The sequence below is a fragment of the Zalophus californianus genome, chromosome 8 (assembly GCF_009762305.2).
Source record: "Zalophus californianus isolate mZalCal1 chromosome 8, mZalCal1.pri.v2, whole genome shotgun sequence".
NCBI lineage: Eukaryota > Metazoa > Chordata > Mammalia > Carnivora > Otariidae > Zalophus > Zalophus californianus.
Window position 1 is genome coordinate 126,621,032 of NC_045602.1, and position 18,741 is coordinate 126,639,772.

Below are 18,741 nucleotides of genomic sequence, written 5' to 3' on the forward strand. Positions count from 1 at the left end.
CGCCGCCGTATTGGATTAGAACCACCATCCTAATGATCTCACCTTAACTTGATTATCTGCAAAGAGCCTATTTCCAAATAAGGTCCGTTCACAGGTCCTGGGGGCCAGGGTTTCACAATCACAATTCAGCCCATAACAGGCAGGTTTCGCACTTTTCCCCACTTCGTTTCCTCCTCCATGAGATGTCAGCAGTATCCCCCTTAATATATGCAAAGTGCTGGGCGCCTGGGTGGCTCAGTCGGTTAAACATCCACCTTTGGCTCAAGTCATAATCCCAAGGTCCTGGGATTGAGTCATGCTTTGGACTCCCTGCTCAGCAGGGGAGTCAGCTTCTCCCTCTCCCTTTGCCCCTCCCCCCTACTCGCGCGCGCGCGCGCTCTCTCTCTCTCTCTCTCTCTCTCTCTCTCTCTCTCTCGTGCTGTCTCTGGCACGTTGGGAACCTAAATGTCCTTCAGTGTTAGATCCTGTCTCCTTCCCATGAGATATTTTCTGTTTTCCAAAGGCAGTGCATATGTGCATTATCCTTATAGAAAAAGAGAGAGTGAAGGAGGGAGAGAGGAAGCATTTCAATGAGTTTAAAGCTTCCTTTGACCACTAACCCAATCCCAGTGCTTTCCCAGATAGAACTGCTGCTTCCAACTAGATGTATAATCTTCTAGATCTGTCTTTTCCCATCCATATGTATATATCCATATAAAATATTTTACTTTGTTTTTAATGGGTTTTTATAAATACAGTTGGCCCTTAAACAACACGGGGTGTTTTTTAAGATTTTTTATTTATTTATTTGAGAGCGAGTGAGCGAGCAGGGGGAGGAGCAGAGGGAGAGGAACAAGCAGACTCCACGCTAAGCAGGGAGCCCAACGTGGGGCTTGATCCCATGACCCCGAGATCATGACCTGGGCCGAAACCAAGAGTCAGATGCTTAACCAATTTCCAGTTGAGCCACCCGGGCACCCCAACATGAGTTTGAATTGCATGGATCCACATATAAGCAGATTTTTTAATAAATACAGCGCAGTGCTATAAATGTGTTTTCCTTATGATTTTCTTAATACTTTTGTGTAGCTCACTTTATTATAAGAATACAGTATACAATACATATAATATATAAAATATGTGGTAATTGTTTATATTAGCAGTAAGGCTTCCAATCAACAATAGCTATTAGTAGTTAAGTTTGGGGAGAGTCAAAAAGTTATACACCGGTTTTTGACTGCATGGGGGTCAGCACCCCGAACCCCCATGCTGTTCCTGGGTCAACAATATATATATGATGTGATACTGGATGTATCATTCTCCAGCCTGCCTTTTTTCCCCACACCATAGGATGTCTTGGAAATATTTCCATGGGCTACCATAAAAATCTACCTCATTCTTCTGACCCGCCGGGTAGGATTCCACTGAATGGACATACCACATTTTATTTAGCGATGATCCAGTTGAGGGAACTTTAGGTATTTTCCTGTTTCTCGCTGGAATGATGGACATTCTTGCACAAGGCGATGTGCGGGTGTTTCTCTGGATCAGAAAGTGTAAATTCCTCGTGGCTGGGATTGCGTCAGGGCCCAGGTCTCTCACCCAGGTCGAGGCATGGGAACCCTTCCTCTGTCTTTATAAGCAGGTCCTGCTCGGACCCCCCAGGATGATCACACTCGACCCTGAGGAGGCCAGAAGCACCCTAGGCTGTGAAGAGCCAGTAGCCCACCTTCGAGGCCTGCCCCCCACGCAGGAAAATTGAGGGGCATAGGATCTTCCTCCCCCAGAGCTCCCTTCCTCGGCGCCGCCCCACTCCCCTCTTTGCCAGCCAGGCTCAGCGGGTAACTGGATCCAGGTCAGCTGGTAGAGTATGAGGTAGCGTCTAGCTGAGCGTCATGGTATTTTATTAAGTCCGAAATGTGATCGCTACTGTTGTCACACTTTAGCGCCCCCAACAATCCCCTTGCAAATGAGAAAACCAGAGCCTCCCACATGCCTTTCCCCTGACATCAGGGAAAGCACAGGGAACCCTGCCCAGGGGCCTGAGCCCGTGTGACCCCCAGAGCAGCTTTCGAGCTTGAGGCAAGGACTGGGGGGCACAGGCAGGTGTTTTTCCAATTTCAGCCAAAGCAATGGATGGGGGAGAAGTCTGCTACTAATTTTGTGTTCTCTGTGCCTGGGTCTTCAAAGTCAGCATTGGCTTTTAAAGACCGTTTTCATGAACAGACCAGGCTTGCTGGTTGAGGACCCTTCCATCTATGTAAGATTTCTGTGGCTCAGAGGGCTCCAACTAGTGTGCCCACTGGGGCCACGTAAGCAGGTAAGTGAAGGGAGGAAAGCCCAGACGGGAGCGTAGAGCCCTGGAAAGGGCTAAGGATGGTTGGGACAGAAGAATGCAAGCCCCACACTGCCAGCGCATGTAAAGTCTCAGAGTAGCGAAAATCTGGAAAGACAGGGAGAGTGAGAACAAGCAGGGGGAGAGGGAGAGAAAGAGAGGTCCCCTGAGTTTATGTATTGGCTACTGTTCCAAAAAAACGTTTCAAGTGTAGTGTGGGCTGAACAAGCTACGTCTCCAGGCCAGCTTGCAAGCTCTTCCCTAAGTGAGCTTATCAACACAGAAGAGTTCTCAGTCTGGTTCCTTTACCCCTCGAGAGCAGCACTGTCCACTAGAATTTTCTGTGATGATGGGAGTACGTGCACCACCTAATACAGCAGCCACTGGTTACATGTGGCTGCTGAGCACTTGAAATAGACCTAAGGAACTAAATTTTTTATGCTGTTGAATTTAAATTTATTTAAATATAACTATCAGTAACCACATGGGCTAATCACTACTGTATTAGACAGAGTGACTATAGAATCTTTCAAGTTGGGGTGTACCATCATGCTCGACTATTTTAGGAAAGAACAGTCCCTCTTGGGGAGGGGCATCAAGTATACTTGAGACCACCAAGCATCGATGAGACTCCCGGGTACATGGAAAGGAAGGAAATGCGGAATGAGGAACAGCAGAGGCTTAGGTGTAAGCTAGCTCGAGTGGTCACTCAGTAGCCCCAGTTTGTTCCCAGTGTTCTCCAGAGAGCGTCTCAGTTGGGTTCACCCCTTAACATCCGCCATGTTCTTTGCCCTCTGCTCCGACGTCCACCTGCCCACATGGTGGAACTTCCCCACTGCCCTTTCCATCCAGGCCTGTCAGAGCACGCTGCTGCCCATGCCCCGACATTGTCCCGGGCCCATGGATGGGAGACGTCCCACTTTGCCACAGAGCTGTGGGCCAGAGTGTGCCAGGGACTCTGGAAGCGAACCTCACCTTCTGGCAAACCCCTTTTGAATGCAAAGCCCTTTCATGGGACCAGAGAGAGACCAGTGGCCAGACCACCCCTTTCTCCAAGGTTCCAGCCTCAATCCCCACAGAGTAGCCCAGGCCGCCCCAAATGCCACTGTCCCCAGCCCGCCCCCACATCTCCATAACAACATGGTTACCCCTATAGGTTTTCTAAAAATTAATGAGGGAAGGGGTTCCCATCATCCCCACCCCCCTCAGAGCTGCTAGTCTCAAAGATAAATTCAAGCCTCTTCCTTATGTAAAAAGAGATGGTGCTCAAAATGTTGAAAGCACCTTCTTTTTCCCCAGATTCTACCCTCCTATCAACAGTCCAGAGATGTCACCGCCAACTTTTTTCTTAGTGTCGAGCTCAGAATTCCACGTGCTTCTCCTCTCCCTAGCAGTGTTTTCCAGGAGACACCTGCCCCCTGAAATGACCTTGCAACCAACACGGGGACATTTCTAAATCTTCATACAATAACAGAAACTAACATTCACGCCACGCCTGCTCCGTACCATCCATCCCTGCACTGGATGCTCTCCGCCCAGCCCCTCCCTTCTCCTCACGCCAAGCCCGTGAAGGAGGTTCCGCCGTCTCGCATTTCCCAGCCCGACCTCGGGGGCTCGGGGTGGTTATGCCACCGGCTGGAGGTCACACAGCTGGAGCCGACTCCGAACCACACGACTGTGTTCTCTTACCGTTCGGAAGGTCGGAAGTCCAGAACCAGTCTCCCTGGGCTGAAGACGTTGGCGAGGCTGGTTTCCTCTGGAAGCTCTGAGGGGAGGAATCCCGGCCTTTTTTGGTGTAGTGGGCCCCCGTATTTCTGGACGTGTGGCTTCTTCCTCCATCTCCCGCGTACCCCAGTACCACCCCAGTCCCCTTCCCCTTTCTGTCTTCAAATACCCCTCTGCTTCTTCCTTACAGGACCCCTTGTAATGTAAACATTTAGGGCCCACCTAGATAATCCAGAAGACTCTTCCCATCTCAAGACCTTTAACTGAATCACATCTTGCAAAGTCCCTTTTGCCATGTAAGGCCCCTGGGATTAGGGCAGGGACATTTGAGGGTGGAGGGCATTATTCAGCTTACCACAGTCATGGTGGCCTGGTTTCTGGTTTCAGCTGGGGCTGGATCCAGGGGATCAAATACTGTGATCAGGGCTTCAGCCCTGTCTCCAGCTCTCAGATCTGCTTTTCTCCAGGCTTAATCCCACCATGTGGCAGCTACAGTGAAGGAGAGGCCCCTTCCCCAAGGTCTCAGCCCAAGTCCCAGGGCCGGCTCTCCCTGGTCCAGTTTAGACTACATGCTCATCTTTGACACAGTCACCGAGGCCGGGTCTCTCCGCTTGGTCAAGCCTGGGTCATGTGCCCTCCCCTCTTTCTTAGCTCACACGTGCTAGGGTGTTTCCCCGAAGGGAACGGAGAGATCTGTGAGTGGTGGAAAGCAGCATGGCTCTGGAGTCTGCTGGATGGCAAGCATTATACATTATACAGTAGACTCAGTGCCCAATCGATGCTGACCGCAGAGCATGGGACACAGAGGAGGGCTGGGGGCGGGGGTACCTCCAGAAGTGAATGTTGATGAATACAAGGTTCACTAAGCGGATGAAGGCAGCAGAGCCTTCCGAGCAGAGAACGTAACTTGATTAAGGCAAAGGCCTCGGCCGTGGGGCCAGGGTGACTGTATGTCCTCACATACTCAGGGGCGGAGGGGGGTGGTCCTGTTCTGCGCCTGTCCTCCTAATGTAATCTTAACAGCAGCCCCCTTTACTTGCAAAACAAACTGGGTTTGCATGATAAATTATATGGTCTCTCCCCCTTAACAGCCAACCTCATTTATAAGGGTACCGAAGGCAGAAGAAGGGATGAGACTTAATGGGAGGTCACTAACCTTTAGTGGCAAAGCTCACGCCAGAATTCAGAACTCCTGCCTCCCAGGGCAGTGCTCAGCTTATGAAACCAACTCTCTGAGAGACCACATCAGATTAACCAGTCATGGGGCGCCTGGGTGGCTCAGTCGGTTAGGAGGCTGCCTTCAGCTCAGGTCTTGATCCCAGGATCCAGGGATCGAGTCCCATGTCGGGCTCCCTGCTCAGCAGGGAGCCTGCTTCTCCCTCTGCCTGCCGCTCCCCCTGCTTGTGCTGTCTTTTTCTCTGACAAATAAATAAGTAAAATCTTTAGGAAAAAAAAAAAAAAAGGATTAACCAGTCTTCCTTCTCCCTCTTTTTCTCTTCTTACCACATTCTCCACAGGATTGTGACCAGATCCACGTTGACGATGTCTCCTCCGATGACAATGGGCAGGACCTAAGGTAGGAGTGTGGGGAGCCAGAACTGCCCCTTTTGATTGGTTATTGAGCTTGCCTTTCACCAGAAGCAGAGAGGAGGGGCGGGCTGGGTTATCAGGATGAGTGCCCCTGCCTGGGTCAGAACCCAGGGTCGCAGCCCCGACCGCCACCCTGCAGCCTCCTCAGCATCACCTCCAATCACAAAGGCTGAGATTTTCACAGACTCTCTGTGACTCTCCTTATGTTTATCTCTCAATGGTTTCCTGTCTGCTTCCCAAAGTAATGCATGCATATTGTAAAAAATTCATACGCCACTTCTAACCTTGCCTCCCAGAATCACCATCACGAAGAGTTCGGCACCCCTTCTTCAAAGGTTTGATTGCTTCGTTAGCATACCTATATTATTTAATATGAATATTGATACAGTCCATACTCAAAAAGATATTTCTTGACTGAGTAAGCGGTATGTCTAGTTTCTAGGGGACAACACTCTTAGGACATGGATTCCCGAAATAAGGTACCCAACTGCTCAAAACGAGACAGCTTTCAGAGGAATGTGGCTGGAATGTTCCAAGCCTGCCCCTGAGAAAACCTTATAAAAATGGAACCAGAGTTAATCTGTGCTTATCCAAAATTATCCCAGCCCAGTGCCTCTTGGCCCATCAAAAATATTATTAGACTGCATGATGTTTTGCTTATGGGACCAGTAACTTCACCTAGTGTTTGCTTCCTAGATGTGTCTTCCATCTTACTCCAAAAAAAGAAGTCAAAGCTTCTGTCTCTGGGCCCTGGAAGTCTTTTCAAAGGCCAGCACAACTAGAAGTGAGAGGCAGGCACCTGCTTCATATTAATTAGCCATTCTGAAAATCCCTCGCAGTCAGGACTGGCAAGGAGCAAGGCTCTGGTGCCAGCCAGGGCTTCTCCATTTATGGAGTAAATAAACCCCAGATCAAGGTTAATTGTGTCCTTTCCATGACATCATAGCTGGGAGCCACTCTTCCCCTCACGGCAATGAGCAACCAGGGTTCCACTTTTATAACGTTTCCCCTGTAGCTGGCTGGCATGGGACTGAGAGCAGGTTCCTCTGAAGGCCGTCTCATGCTGAGCTGTTTGGGACATCACTTCCAGAACCCACAATCTGAGGATGGTTTTCCCCACAGACACCAAATTCTCCATGTATTCATTCAAGCAATCTCTTTTGAGTCCCTACTGTGTGCCAGGCACCAAGCATCAAATGTACCTTCTTTGGTTTTTTTCAGTTCACTGCAGAAACCAACCTTGGTAATGCCCTTATTTTGCACACGCCCTATCCCAGACACCTTACGTGCATTAACTCCCTCATCTTCACAGTTACCCTAGGGAACAACACCTGCTTTTCTCATCATCCCCATTTTACAGGTGGGGAATGGGAGGCACAGAGAGGTTAAGTAACCTGCCGAACCTCACACAGCCAGTAGGTAGGGGAGGTAGGATTCATGGATGTCCTTCCCTGCCCTCCTGTTCTCTTGGCAGAACATCTGGCCACCTCCCCCAGGGTGTCCTCGGAGTTTTTAGTATGTGTTCTTTTTCAAGAATCAATTTTCTGGCCTTTCCACACTACTCCAAGAGGGGCCCAGAAGGCATAGTCCTGGGTTCCCGTTGCAACTTAAAGGAAACTTCCACCATGTCCGGAGCCCTTGGTGTCCTGCCACTGAAGCAGGAGGATGTCTTCAAATTCCTTGCAGCAGGAACTCACGTAGGTGGCACCAACCTTGACTTCCACACGGAACCGTACATGCACAGAGGGAACAGTATTGGCGCAAACATAAATCTGAAGAGGACGTGGGAGAAGCTCTGCCGGCAGCTCGTCACGCGGTTGCCATTGAAGACACGGCTGACGCCCACGTCCTAGCCTCTGGGAATCCTGGCCGGCGAGCTGTGCTGCTGCTGTCTGGGGGCCAGTCCGGTGGCCACCCCGCTCCTGGAACCTTCACCAACCAGATCCACGCAGCCTTCCGGGAGCCACGACCTCTGGTAGCTGCTGTCCCCAGGGCTGACCGCCGACCACCAGAGGTGCTACTCTGCCTACCGTAGCTGTGTCACAGACTCTCCCCTGTGCCACGTGGACCCTGCCACCCCATCCGGCAGCAAGGGGGCTCACAGGGCGAGTCCGATGTGGCGGGTCCCAGCCCTGGAAGTCCTGCACATCTGTGGCACCATCCCCTATGAGCACCCACGGGAGGCCTCACCAAATCTTGGCTTCTGCGGAGACTTCTGAAGAGACTGAGAAGGAAGAGCAGGCCACTGCTGCAAAGGCCATGACCAAGGAGGAATTTCAGGGTGAATGGACTATTCTGGCTCCCGAGCTCACTGCTGCTCAACACAAGGCTGCAGACAAGTCAGGAGGCACACCGGAGTATATGTTCGAAGCCTTGAGGATCAAGTCGCATGGGCCAGTGTCCTGGCTTGCATGCCCCAGGGAGCCCCCAAGGTGCAATTAGCTCTTGAGTCGGAGACATTCGCCCCAGGTGTTCCTGTGGCTCCAGCAGAGTTTTTGTTATCACAACCAAAGCCTCTTCCCTGGGAAGAGTTTTCGACCCAAGAGTAAGGCCTGGCCTCTGCTCGAGTAAGGCTGAGCCCCAGACACAGAATGGAGGGTGACAGCCGCATGTCCCATCATGCTGTGTTCAGGTGCCCCACAGGGAGCATGACCTAGCACCTTGCACTTTCCAAATGCCCTTTGACCTCTGCAGCAGCAGGGGCCCTGAAGTACGGGGAGGTACGTGAGATACGGCTTCCAAGTGTTGCTACATTCCTGCTGCACCGCATCTTTGTAAAAAATGTCTTTCTGTTTCCACTCTTCAGCTTATCCTAGAACATCTAGAAAGTGCAAAATAGTGCAAAGAGGGAAAAAATCAGCCAAACTCACACCCTGAGACAGCCATAGAACCATATTGACCCGTTTCCTTCTGCTCTTTTCTAGGAAGAGACTCATGGTGGGGGGGGGGGGGTGAGGGGGCGGCACAGAGGAAGAGAGAGAATCTCAAACAGGCTGCACGCCCGGTACAGAGCCCCACATGAGGCTCCATCTCATGACCCTGAGATCACGACCTGAACCAAAATCAAGAGTCTGACGCTGAACCAACAGCCACCCAGGTGCCCCTAGGAAGAGACTCATTTTTAAAGCTTTGGGTCATACTATACACATATCCCTTGTCACGCTCTGGTTTTCCCCTTCCGACGGTGATTTTGCAAACCTCCAGCAAAGCTTCTGGCGGAGGGAAGGAAGATGGGGGGGTCTCTGGCGCGTTGGGGTTTTCATTCTCACGTGCTGGTTGCTGTAGGCAGCGAGTCGCCCACACTCTCCTGTTCGGGTTCTCAGCTGCCACATCTGTCGTCAGCTTTGTGGGACACTCTGGCTTCGTCCCCAGTCCACACAGAGCACTTCTTAGGCCGACATGCTTCATTCGGAGTGGAGGATTGTATCTGCAAAGCCCCAGCAATCGGCTCTGCCTAATTTAACAAATCAAAAAAATTATGGTTATTTCTGTGGAAAGATACGGAGATGTCACAGAATGGGAAGAAAGGGTTGGCAGCCAGGCCTTACAGGGAACACGGAGCAGTGCAGATTTGGGGATCGAAGTAGGAGGAACTAACACGTTTTCTTCTGGACTCTTCTGTCAGGATGAACCAGCTGCAACCATTTTTTGGAATTCCCTTCTGGTTTCGAATTCTAAAGGCGGGGCGGGGCTTTTCCTAGCTTGGCCACTGCACGCAGGGGCTTCCTGGCTCTGTGGGGCCTGTGGGCTCCTGGCAAAGAGCCCCCCCCTTGCCCACCGACAGTATCTCTCCCCCCCCCCCCCCAGCACGTACAACTTCTCCACTGACGGCTTCCACAGCTCGGCCCCGGGAGCCAACCTGTGCCTGGGCTCCGGCGTCCACGGCGGCGTGGACTGGATGAGGAAGCTGGCCTTCCGCTACCGGCGGGTGAAGGAGATGTACAACACCTACAAGAACAACGTCGGTGGTGAGTGGCCGGTGCCCCCCACGCAGGGGGAGCGGGGAGGGCTGGCTGCCCTGCTCAGGCCGCACCCCGGGCCGAGGCAGGGTCAAGGGTGGCCACGGCCCCTTGCGTGCGCAGACACCAGCTTGCTCAGTGCACGCCTCGGGGCGCGCTCTGGAAGGGGCACGAGCATTTCTGTGTCCTCACTTGGGGTGGGTGTGGGGCGGGAGGCTGAGGAATAGATGACAGCCTGCCCGGGATCCCACAGCCCACGAGCGGTGGGGCGGGCTTAGGGGCCACCCCCCCCACCGACGGCTACATCAGGTGTGGCCTGAGGAGGCTGAGGTGGCCTCGCCACCTGTGTTACAACACGCCCTCCGGGCGCCTCGGTCACTTGCTGAAGTTGGGGGACCGGTGGCTTCGGCCCCTGCTGCTCCGACAGTGGGCTGCAGACCAGCTGCGTAAGCATCAGCTTTGTTGCCAGACTCTGGGGGCCCCTCCAGGCCACTGGGTCAGATTCTGCGTTTTTAACAAGATTCCCGGTAATCTGTGGAAACACTGAAGTTGGAGAAGGCCTGGAAGGCGCTGGTTCTCATATTGGAACCACCTGGGGCATTTCCAGCTCTGATGTTCTCAGCCTGGCTGCAGCTGGGGTCGGGACACAGGGTTCAGGCCCTGATGTGCGGTCAAGGTGAGAGCCGCCGGCTTCGGCAGCAAGAGAGCATTGGTCGTGGCACTGGATGAGAAGTCTGGAAGGGCCTATGGGCAAGGCTTGCTCTGCAGTGCCAGGCCCTAGATCGCTTTTCTGGAATTCTCTGGGCCAGCGGTCCTTAACAGGAGGTGATACTGCTTCTCCCCCAGGAGGCATTTGGGGGTGTTTTGATTGTCACAATGCATGGACCCAGTTACAGGCCCATAAAGGGAAAAGGTCTGAGTAGGCAGCTGGTAGTGTCTGCCATATGCCCCTTGGCCCCCAAAGCTTCTAGGGCTCCCTCCTCCTGCCCCAGAAAGAGTAGAGTCCCAGGAAGAATCTAGGGTCTCAAACTGGACAGAACCTACTTCCAGTCCCAATGCCTCCACTTTCTGGCTACCTCCCTGAGCCTCAGCGTCTAAATCTGTGAAATGGGGATAAAAACAGTTGTCTCCCTGGGTTATGGAAAGGTTTGTTGTTAATAGGCACAGAAGTCATGACTCTGTGCCTGAGGCAGCGGCTCAGCAAATGGTCGCATTTGTCACTGGCTCCTTTCAGTTTTGCTTGGGAGTCTTTCAGGTTCTTCTGTGTCTCCAGTCCGTGGCTGCGACCCTACACAGTCCTGACCGTAGCTAATGTTTACTGAGCACTCACTGTAGGCCGGGCTCTGTTAGGAGGGCTTTTCACCTACTGTCTTATTTGCTCTTTACCACAGCCCTGTGAGGTAAGTGCTTTTCTCATCTGTGTGCTATAAAGGTGGAAACTGAGATCAGAGACGTTAAGTAACCTGGCCAGCATCACACAGCCCAGGTGGCAGAGCCACCACAGTGGAACCCAAGGCCGGCGGCTTCGCCACCACTGCCCACACTCGGTAGCCTCTCACACCCAAGTCTGTAGACGTGGAGCAAGGAGGGGAGCAGGTGTGCTTGGAGTAGAGGAGACAGGGATGGAGGCGGCCAGCAGGGGCCACCTGCTCCTCATCCAGGTTAAGCCCCAGGAAGCACCCGGGGCTCCTGTCAGGCTGCTCTGCTCTCCCCTGAGCTGAGGGGGGATTGCGCGGTGTGTCAACAGGTGAGGGGAGCCTGCTGGTGGCAGGACTCCGCGGGCGGCCCCCCCAGCTCTTTCTGCATCATAGAACTGGCGTGGTGAGGACCCCAGCCTCCAACCCCAGGGGTCACCAACACCCCAGGATCCTGAGGGTTTGGGAAGTTGTGCTCAGAAGAGAGACATCCACAAGATACAGGGTGAAAATGGGAAAGGCTTAACAAGTCAACATCGGGAGGCAGGACTGGGTTCAGAGGCCTTTGCCTGATATCACACCTCCCTCTACCATGTCCTGTTACAACCCTTGAACAGGTTACTTGACCCCTTCGTGCCTCAGTTTCTTCAGGTGTCAGATGGGAATAATGATGCTGCCCAACTCATAGGATAAATGTCAGGATAATGTGAATTAACACACGGGAGTTGCTGAGAACTGTGCCACCGTGCAGTGAGCACTTCTTGAATGTTGCTCTTGTCTGGGGAAGGAGGCCGAGCCTGGGGAAAAGCTGCCGGTAAGGGGCAAGCAGACAGAAGCCTGAAGCATACTTCCTAGTGCAAAGTAGGAGGGGTTGACCAGCTGACTACCCGTGGCAGCACGCGTGGGAAGCCTCTTGTAAACCATATGGTCCCGTGCCCCTGACAGTTTGTATTGTTATTAAGGGCTGTGGGGAAGGGGCAGAGAGAAGGCAAAGCCAGAGACCACCTGCAGCGTCTTGTCCTAGTGAATTCCTTCTCCCTTGAACAAACACCAAATCGGCACGAGCCGTGCACCAGTCCCTGCGAGAGCACTGCCCAGGGGCTGGTTCCGCGGTGGTAAACAAAACCGGCTCAGTCCCTGCCCTCATGGAGGCAACGGTGTGGTGGCCGAAGCAGACATCGAACACATGATTACACAGATGTGTTTGAAATCATAGTTGTGACAAGTGTGCCAGGAGAAGAGGTGCGGTGTGTTGGGAGGGTGTAAAATAGAGACCTGACCAGGGTAGGCCTTCCAGAAGAAATGACATTGGAAACGGAGTGTAAAGGACTTAGGCAAACAGGGAAAGGAAGATACGAAGAGTGGTCCAGGTTCTGAGATGACGTAGGAACGCACCTGGTGTATCAAGGGACAAAAAGGGGGCCACCAGGGCGGGAATGGAAGGACAGCAAGGCAATGGCAAGAGACGAGGTAAGCAACTGAGCAGGGGCAGGGGCTCTGGAAGCTGAACTTCATCTTAAGGGCCTTGACGGCTGAGAGACTGACAGTCAGCTCTAGAGAGCCCGTGGAGTGGGCTCTGGAGGCCCGCTGCCTGGGTACACCTGTCTCCATACTTCCTGCCGTGAGCAAGTCAGTTGACCTCACTAAGCCTCAGCTTCTCCACCTGACTTCCACAGTGTTCTATGTCAATTATATCTCAATGTGAAAAAATAGTGTCCACCTCTAGGGGCACTGTGAAAGTGAGTGAAATAAATCCTATTAAAAAGCACAGGCCAAAAAAAAACACAGGCCATACACACAGTAAGCACTCAATAAATGTTAACCGTTTTTATTTTATTCATTTTTTGTCTCCGCTGTAACAGTACAAACTCTACAGTCTGCATTTTTTGTTCATCTGTATATGCAGTGCCTATTACAATACTGAGCACACAGAAGGCACTCCCGAATTCTTTGTTGGATGGACGGGCAGAGGGATGGATGGAGGGATGGCCGGGTGGATGAGTGGGTCAATCAGTGGATCAATCAATCACAAAATAAGATTAAAATCACTGGATAAAGTTGACCTTGGATATCATCTGATTTGAAATGTCAGGGTACCAGTAGCTAGATTCCCCTTCCCTAACCACCCCCCTCCCCAGACCTCTCAAATGATAAATACCACGTCTTTATTTTCCTTGTCCATAGGCTTGATAGGAGCTCCCAAAAGAGAGACTTGGCTACAGCTCAGAGCTGAACTGGAAGCTCTGACCGACCTCTGGCTGACCCACTCTCTCAAGGCGCTTAACCTCATCAATTCCCGGTAGGTGGGAGCCCCTATTTGCCTTCCTGCCCCTGAACTTTTTCCCATTTGAGAGTGGTGGCTCCTCCATTTCCATACTTGAAGAATTGGACTCTCCACATTCTCACTTGCACACTTTCCAGACATTTGATAAAGCTGAGGAGTCACACAGTACCATGGAAACCTTGTACCACCGCTGAGCAAACAGGTGCTAAGACTTCTCAGGGTCCAGCAGAGCTTTGTATGTAGGTCGGTCTGTCCCATCCGCTGTTGCCCACAACACCCGCCAGTCCCAACAAAGCCCTCTGAAAATCATTTTATAGTGGGCCACAGATCATCTGGCAGGCAAATACAGGGTAAGGAGTTTCATTCCAGGCCTCCCAATAAATTGCCTCTTGCTCTTTAACAAGATCATCTGAGCCAGAGAACAAATAACCCCCTGCACTAGCGTCCAAAAATCTTGTGTCCCAGCATAGAAATGGTTACAAGATGGCAGGCCATGAGCTGGCTCTGTCCTGCGGATGTGTCCTGTTTGATACACACTTTGTCCCAAAGACTGGGAAAGTAATCCATAGCTCCAGATTTCTAGGTTCTGTCAAAATATCAGAACCGGCAGGTGTTCTCCAGTTTACCCCAGTCCTCACCGCTCCCTGTTGCCCTACACCTGATCCATATTACTCATTTACATCCCTGATAGGCAGCTGCAGCTATGTAAGTGTGGACCCTTGCAAGAAACATTTGTTTTAAATAAGTATTAACACTTAACACTGTAAGTAATATTACAGGATTGCGTTTCAATGTGCCAGGCAGCCTCAGGCTTAAAAGAGGAACAGCTGAAGGATCTTTGGGCCTCCCCTCACCTGAAGATGACTTAGCCAGAGCTCCAAACCCCACCAGGGCTCCTGCCGACTCCAGGCTCGTGCTGCAGGGTGAGGAGGCCTGGCCCTGGTGTTCTGACCTACAGTCTTCTCTGTCCTCAGGCCCAACTGTGTCAACGTGCTGGTCACTACCACTCAACTAATCCCTGCGTTAGCCAAAGTCCTGCTGTATGGACTGGGCTCCGTGTTTCCTATTGAGAACATCTACAGTGCAACGAAGACAGGTAGGGAGAACCAGACCTCACGGTGATGCAGGGAGGGAGGGTGAGGCTAGCTCTCCATCCCGCATTTGGGAAGCTTAAGGAAAAGGGCACTAAGAAAGCTAAAGAACTTGTCCATGGCCATGACTCAGATCCCCAGAACGATCCCACAAACCACTCGTTCTAACCTCAGCTTCCAGAGAAAGTGGTTAGGACCATCGTTTTCTAAAGTTAGGTTATCTGCAAGGTTGCTATAACACACACCCAAATACAGGACTTACGTCAGAATCCAAGCTTCTTTCTCTCTCACAGGTCAACAGACTAGAGGTGAGTGACTCAGGCTCGTGGGGCAGCTCTGTCCGCAAACTCGCCCAGGACCCCAGGTCCTTCCCATCTTATTTTTCCACCAGCCCCTGTGGTTTTATTCTCATGTGTGGTTAAATCAGAATCCTGCCACATTATCGTTCCAGCTTAGGGGAAGAGGGGAAGGAGTGAGTAATACATGTCAAATGTTTTAAGACCAGGACTCAAATGGGATACCTGGTGCCTCTGCTCACCTCCTCTGGGCCCCCGCTTAGTCACATGGCCACGACTAGTGGCAAGGGAGGCTGGGAAACGTAGTCCATAGCTAAGTGCCATGAACACAGGTAAGTCATGGAATTCTATTACTAAGAAGAGGAAAGTAGGGGCACCTGGGTGGCTCAGTTAATTAAGCATCTGCCTTCGGCTCAGGTCGTGATCTCAGGGTCCTGGGATCGAGCCCCACATCGGGTGCCCTGCTCAGTGGGGAGCCTGCTTCCTCCCTCTCCCTCCTGCTCATGCTTTGTCTCTGTGTCTGTCTCTCTGTCTCTATTAAATGAAAAAAGAAAATCTTAAAAAAAAAGAGGAAAATAGTTTCCACCACAGCATAGCACATGAGGTGATTTTTAATTTAGGTGGTACAAGCCGTCAAATAAACTTGAATCCAACCTTGAACCACACAGACAAAAATTTGTGTTTTTTTTTAATTCTCTTTTAAGGAGAGAATCTCAGTTTAGTGGTATCCTACTTTGACACCTCTCTTACTGCTTGATAATCTTTATTAACGAAGAGAACAAGCCTTAGGCTCAGAGCTTCCATCAGATAAGAGAATTTAATAAATAAAAATGAACAGCATCATTTATCATCAGGGCAAGTCGTATTGGTTTTCGGAGGAGAGGGGCTGGAGTTTTTTATTCTTATATCACCTAAAACTATATAATAATGTTAAATAAATCTAGTTAGTTAAGATGTTTTTATTTTTTTTAATTTTTATTTATTTTTTTGACAGAGACACAGCGAGAGAGGGAACACAAGCAGGGGGAGTGGGAGAGGGAGAAGCAGGCTTCCCACCGAGCCGGGAGCCCGACGTGGGGCTCAATCCCAGGACCCTGGGATTATGACCTGAGCCGAAGGCAGACGCTTAACGACTGAGCCACCCAGGCACCCCCCCTTTTTTTTTAATTTTTATTTAAAATGTTTTTAATTAGAAATTTTTACCCTTGTTTTTTTCCTAGAACCAAAAAAAAAAAAAAAAGTTATGGTATTGTGGAAGCATTTTCCCAGACTGGTTTTTGCCTTTACTTAAGTTCTAGCTCTGAACATTACAGAAAAGTGCCTTTAGATTTTTAGATTTTAAAATCATAAAATTCAGGCCCCGTCTGGCCATGAGAGCTTCTGCAACAGGACTTGGTGAGCCTATCATTGTCTTTCTGCACACTGTAGTCATGTGACTTCGCAGCTTCTTGAGAACCTTTCTTAAATACTTTTTAATTATGGTAAAATACACGTGACATGAACTTTACCATCCTCACCATTTTTCAGTGTATATTTCAGGGGTATCAGCCCCATTCCCACTGTTGTGCCACCATCCCCACCATCCATCTCCAGAGTTCTTTCCATCTTGTAGAACTGAAGCTGGGTCTGCATTAAACAGGAACTCCCCATTCCTGCCTGCCCCCAGCCCCTGGCAAACACCCTTCTACTTTCTGCCTCTAGGAATGTGACTGCTCTGGGGACCTCGGAGAAGTAGAATCATAGAATATATATTGTCTTTGTGACTGGCTTATTTCATGTAACGTAATGTCCTCAAGGGTCCTACCTGTGATGTAGCCTGTGTCAGAATCCCTCTCCTTTTTAAGGCTGAGTGATACTCCATTTATGTCTGTGCTACATTTCGTTTATCCGTTCATCTGTCCACGGACACTTGGATTGCCTCCCCCTCTTGGCTATTGTAAAACAGTGCTGCGATGAACACGGGTGTACAAATCTCTCTTCAAGACTCTGTTTTCAGTTCTTTGGGATATGTACCCAGTGGTGGAATTGGTGGATCATAGGGTAATTCTACTTTTCATTTTTTTGAGGAACGCCATACTGTTTTCCGTAGCGGCCACACGGTTGTGCATTCCCGCCGACAGGGCCCAAGGGTTCCAGTTTCTCCACATCCTCACCAACATCTATTCTATTCTCTCCTCTTTTGATAACTATCCTAATGGGTATGAGGGAACTAGTGTTTTTTTTATTATTATTAACATATAATGTATTAGTTTCAGGGATACAGGGCTGTGATTCATCAGTCTTACACAACACCCAGTGCTCACCACAACACATAGCCTCCCCAGTGTCCATCACCCAGCCTCCCCATCCTCCCCACCCCCTCCACTCCAGCAGCCCTCAGTTTGTTTCCTGAGATTAAGAGTCTCTTATGGTTTGTCTCCCTCTCTGGTTTCGTCTTGTTTCATTTTTTCCTCTCTGCCCCTATGATCCTCTGCCTTGTTTCTCAAATTCCACATATCAGTGAGATCATATGATAACTGTCTTTCCCTGATTGACTTATTTCGCTCAGCATAATACCCTCTAGTTCCATCCATGTCATTACAAATGGCAAGATTTCATTTTTTGACGGCTGCATAATATTCCATTGTGTATATATATACCACTTCTTCTTTAATCCGTTCATCTGCTGATGGACATCTGGGTTCTTTCCATAGTTTGGCTATTTGTGGACATTGCTGCTATAAACATTGGGGTGCACGTACCCCTTTGGATTACTACATTTGTATCTTTGGGGTAAATACCCGCTAGTGCAATTGCTGGGCCATAGGGTAGCTCTATTTTCAGCTTTTTGAGGAACCTCCATACTGTTTTCCAGAGTGGTTGCACCAGCTTGCATTCCCACCAATGGTGTAGGAGGTTTCCCCCTTCCCTGCATCCTCGCCAACATCTGTCGTTTCCTGACTTGTTAATTTTAGCCATTCTGACTGGTGTGAGGTGGTATCTCATTGAGGTTTTGATTTCTATTTCCCTGATGCCGAGCAATGTTGAGCACTTTTTCATGTGTCTGTTGGCCATTTGGATGTCTTTTTTGCAGAAATGTCTGTTCATGTCTTCTGCCCATTTCTTGATTGGATTATTTCTTCCTTGGGTGTTGAATTTGATAAGTCCTTTATAGATTTTGGATACTAGCTCTCTCTCTGATATGTCATTTGCAAATATCTTCTCCCATTCTGTCAGTTGTCTTTGGTTTTGTTGACTGTTTCCTTTGCTGTGCAGAAGCTTTTTATCTTGATGAAGTTCCAATAGTTCATTTTCCCCCTTGCTCCCTTGCCTTTGGTGATGTATCTAGGGAGAAGTTGCTGTGGCTGAGGTTGAAGAGGTTGCTGTCTGTTTTCTTCTCCTGAAAGATTTTGATGGATTTCTGTCTCACATTTAGGTCTTTCATCTATTTTGAGTCTATTTTTGGGTGTGGTGTAAGGAAATGGTCCAGTTTCATTATTCTGCATGTGGCTGTCCAATTTTCCCAACACCATCTGTTGACGAGACTGTCTTTTTTCCATTGGATATTCTTTCCTGCTTTGTCGAAGATTAGCTGACCCATGGAGTTGAGAGCCCACTTCTGAGTTCTCTGTTCTGTTCCACTGATCTATGTGTCTGTTTTTGTGCCAGTACCACACTGTCTTGACAATTACAGCTTTGTAGTAGAGCTGGAAGTCCGGAATTGTGATGCCACCAGCTTTGGTTTTCTTTTTCAACATTCCTCTGGCTATTCGGGGTCTTTTCTGGTTCCATACAAATTTTAGGATTATTTGTTCCATTTCTGTGAAAAAAGTTGATGATATTTTGATAGAGATTACATTAAATGTGTAGATTGCTCTAGGTAGCATAGCCATTTTAACAATATTTGTTCTTCCAATCCATGAGCATGGAACGTTTTTCCATTTCTTTGTGTCTTCCTCAATTTCTTTCATGAGTCTTCTATAGTTTACTGAGAACAGATTCTTTACCTCTTTGGTTAGATTTATTCCTACGTATCTTATGGTTTTGGGTAGAACTGTAAATGGGATTGACCCCTTAATTTCTCTTCT

At 49.9% G+C, this 18,741-nt stretch overlaps 1 protein-coding gene across 4 annotated transcripts in view; it reads left to right on the forward strand.

Annotated features, from left to right (window-relative positions):
• The window catches only part of EYA2 (EYA transcriptional coactivator and phosphatase 2), a 266,106-nt gene that overhangs the window by 231,196 nt on the left and 16,169 nt on the right, over positions 1 to 18,741 (forward strand). For all 4 annotated transcript variants that reach the window (XM_027622030.2, XM_027622033.2, XM_027622032.2 and 1 more), the window contains 4 exons: positions 5,557 to 5,615; positions 9,437 to 9,597; positions 13,188 to 13,302; positions 14,262 to 14,383. In XM_027622030.2, the coding sequence (XP_027477831.1) occupies positions 5,557 to 5,615; positions 9,437 to 9,597; positions 13,188 to 13,302; positions 14,262 to 14,383 (457 nt within the window). The remainder of the gene's footprint in view (positions 1 to 5,556; positions 5,616 to 9,436; positions 9,598 to 13,187; positions 13,303 to 14,261; positions 14,384 to 18,741) is intronic.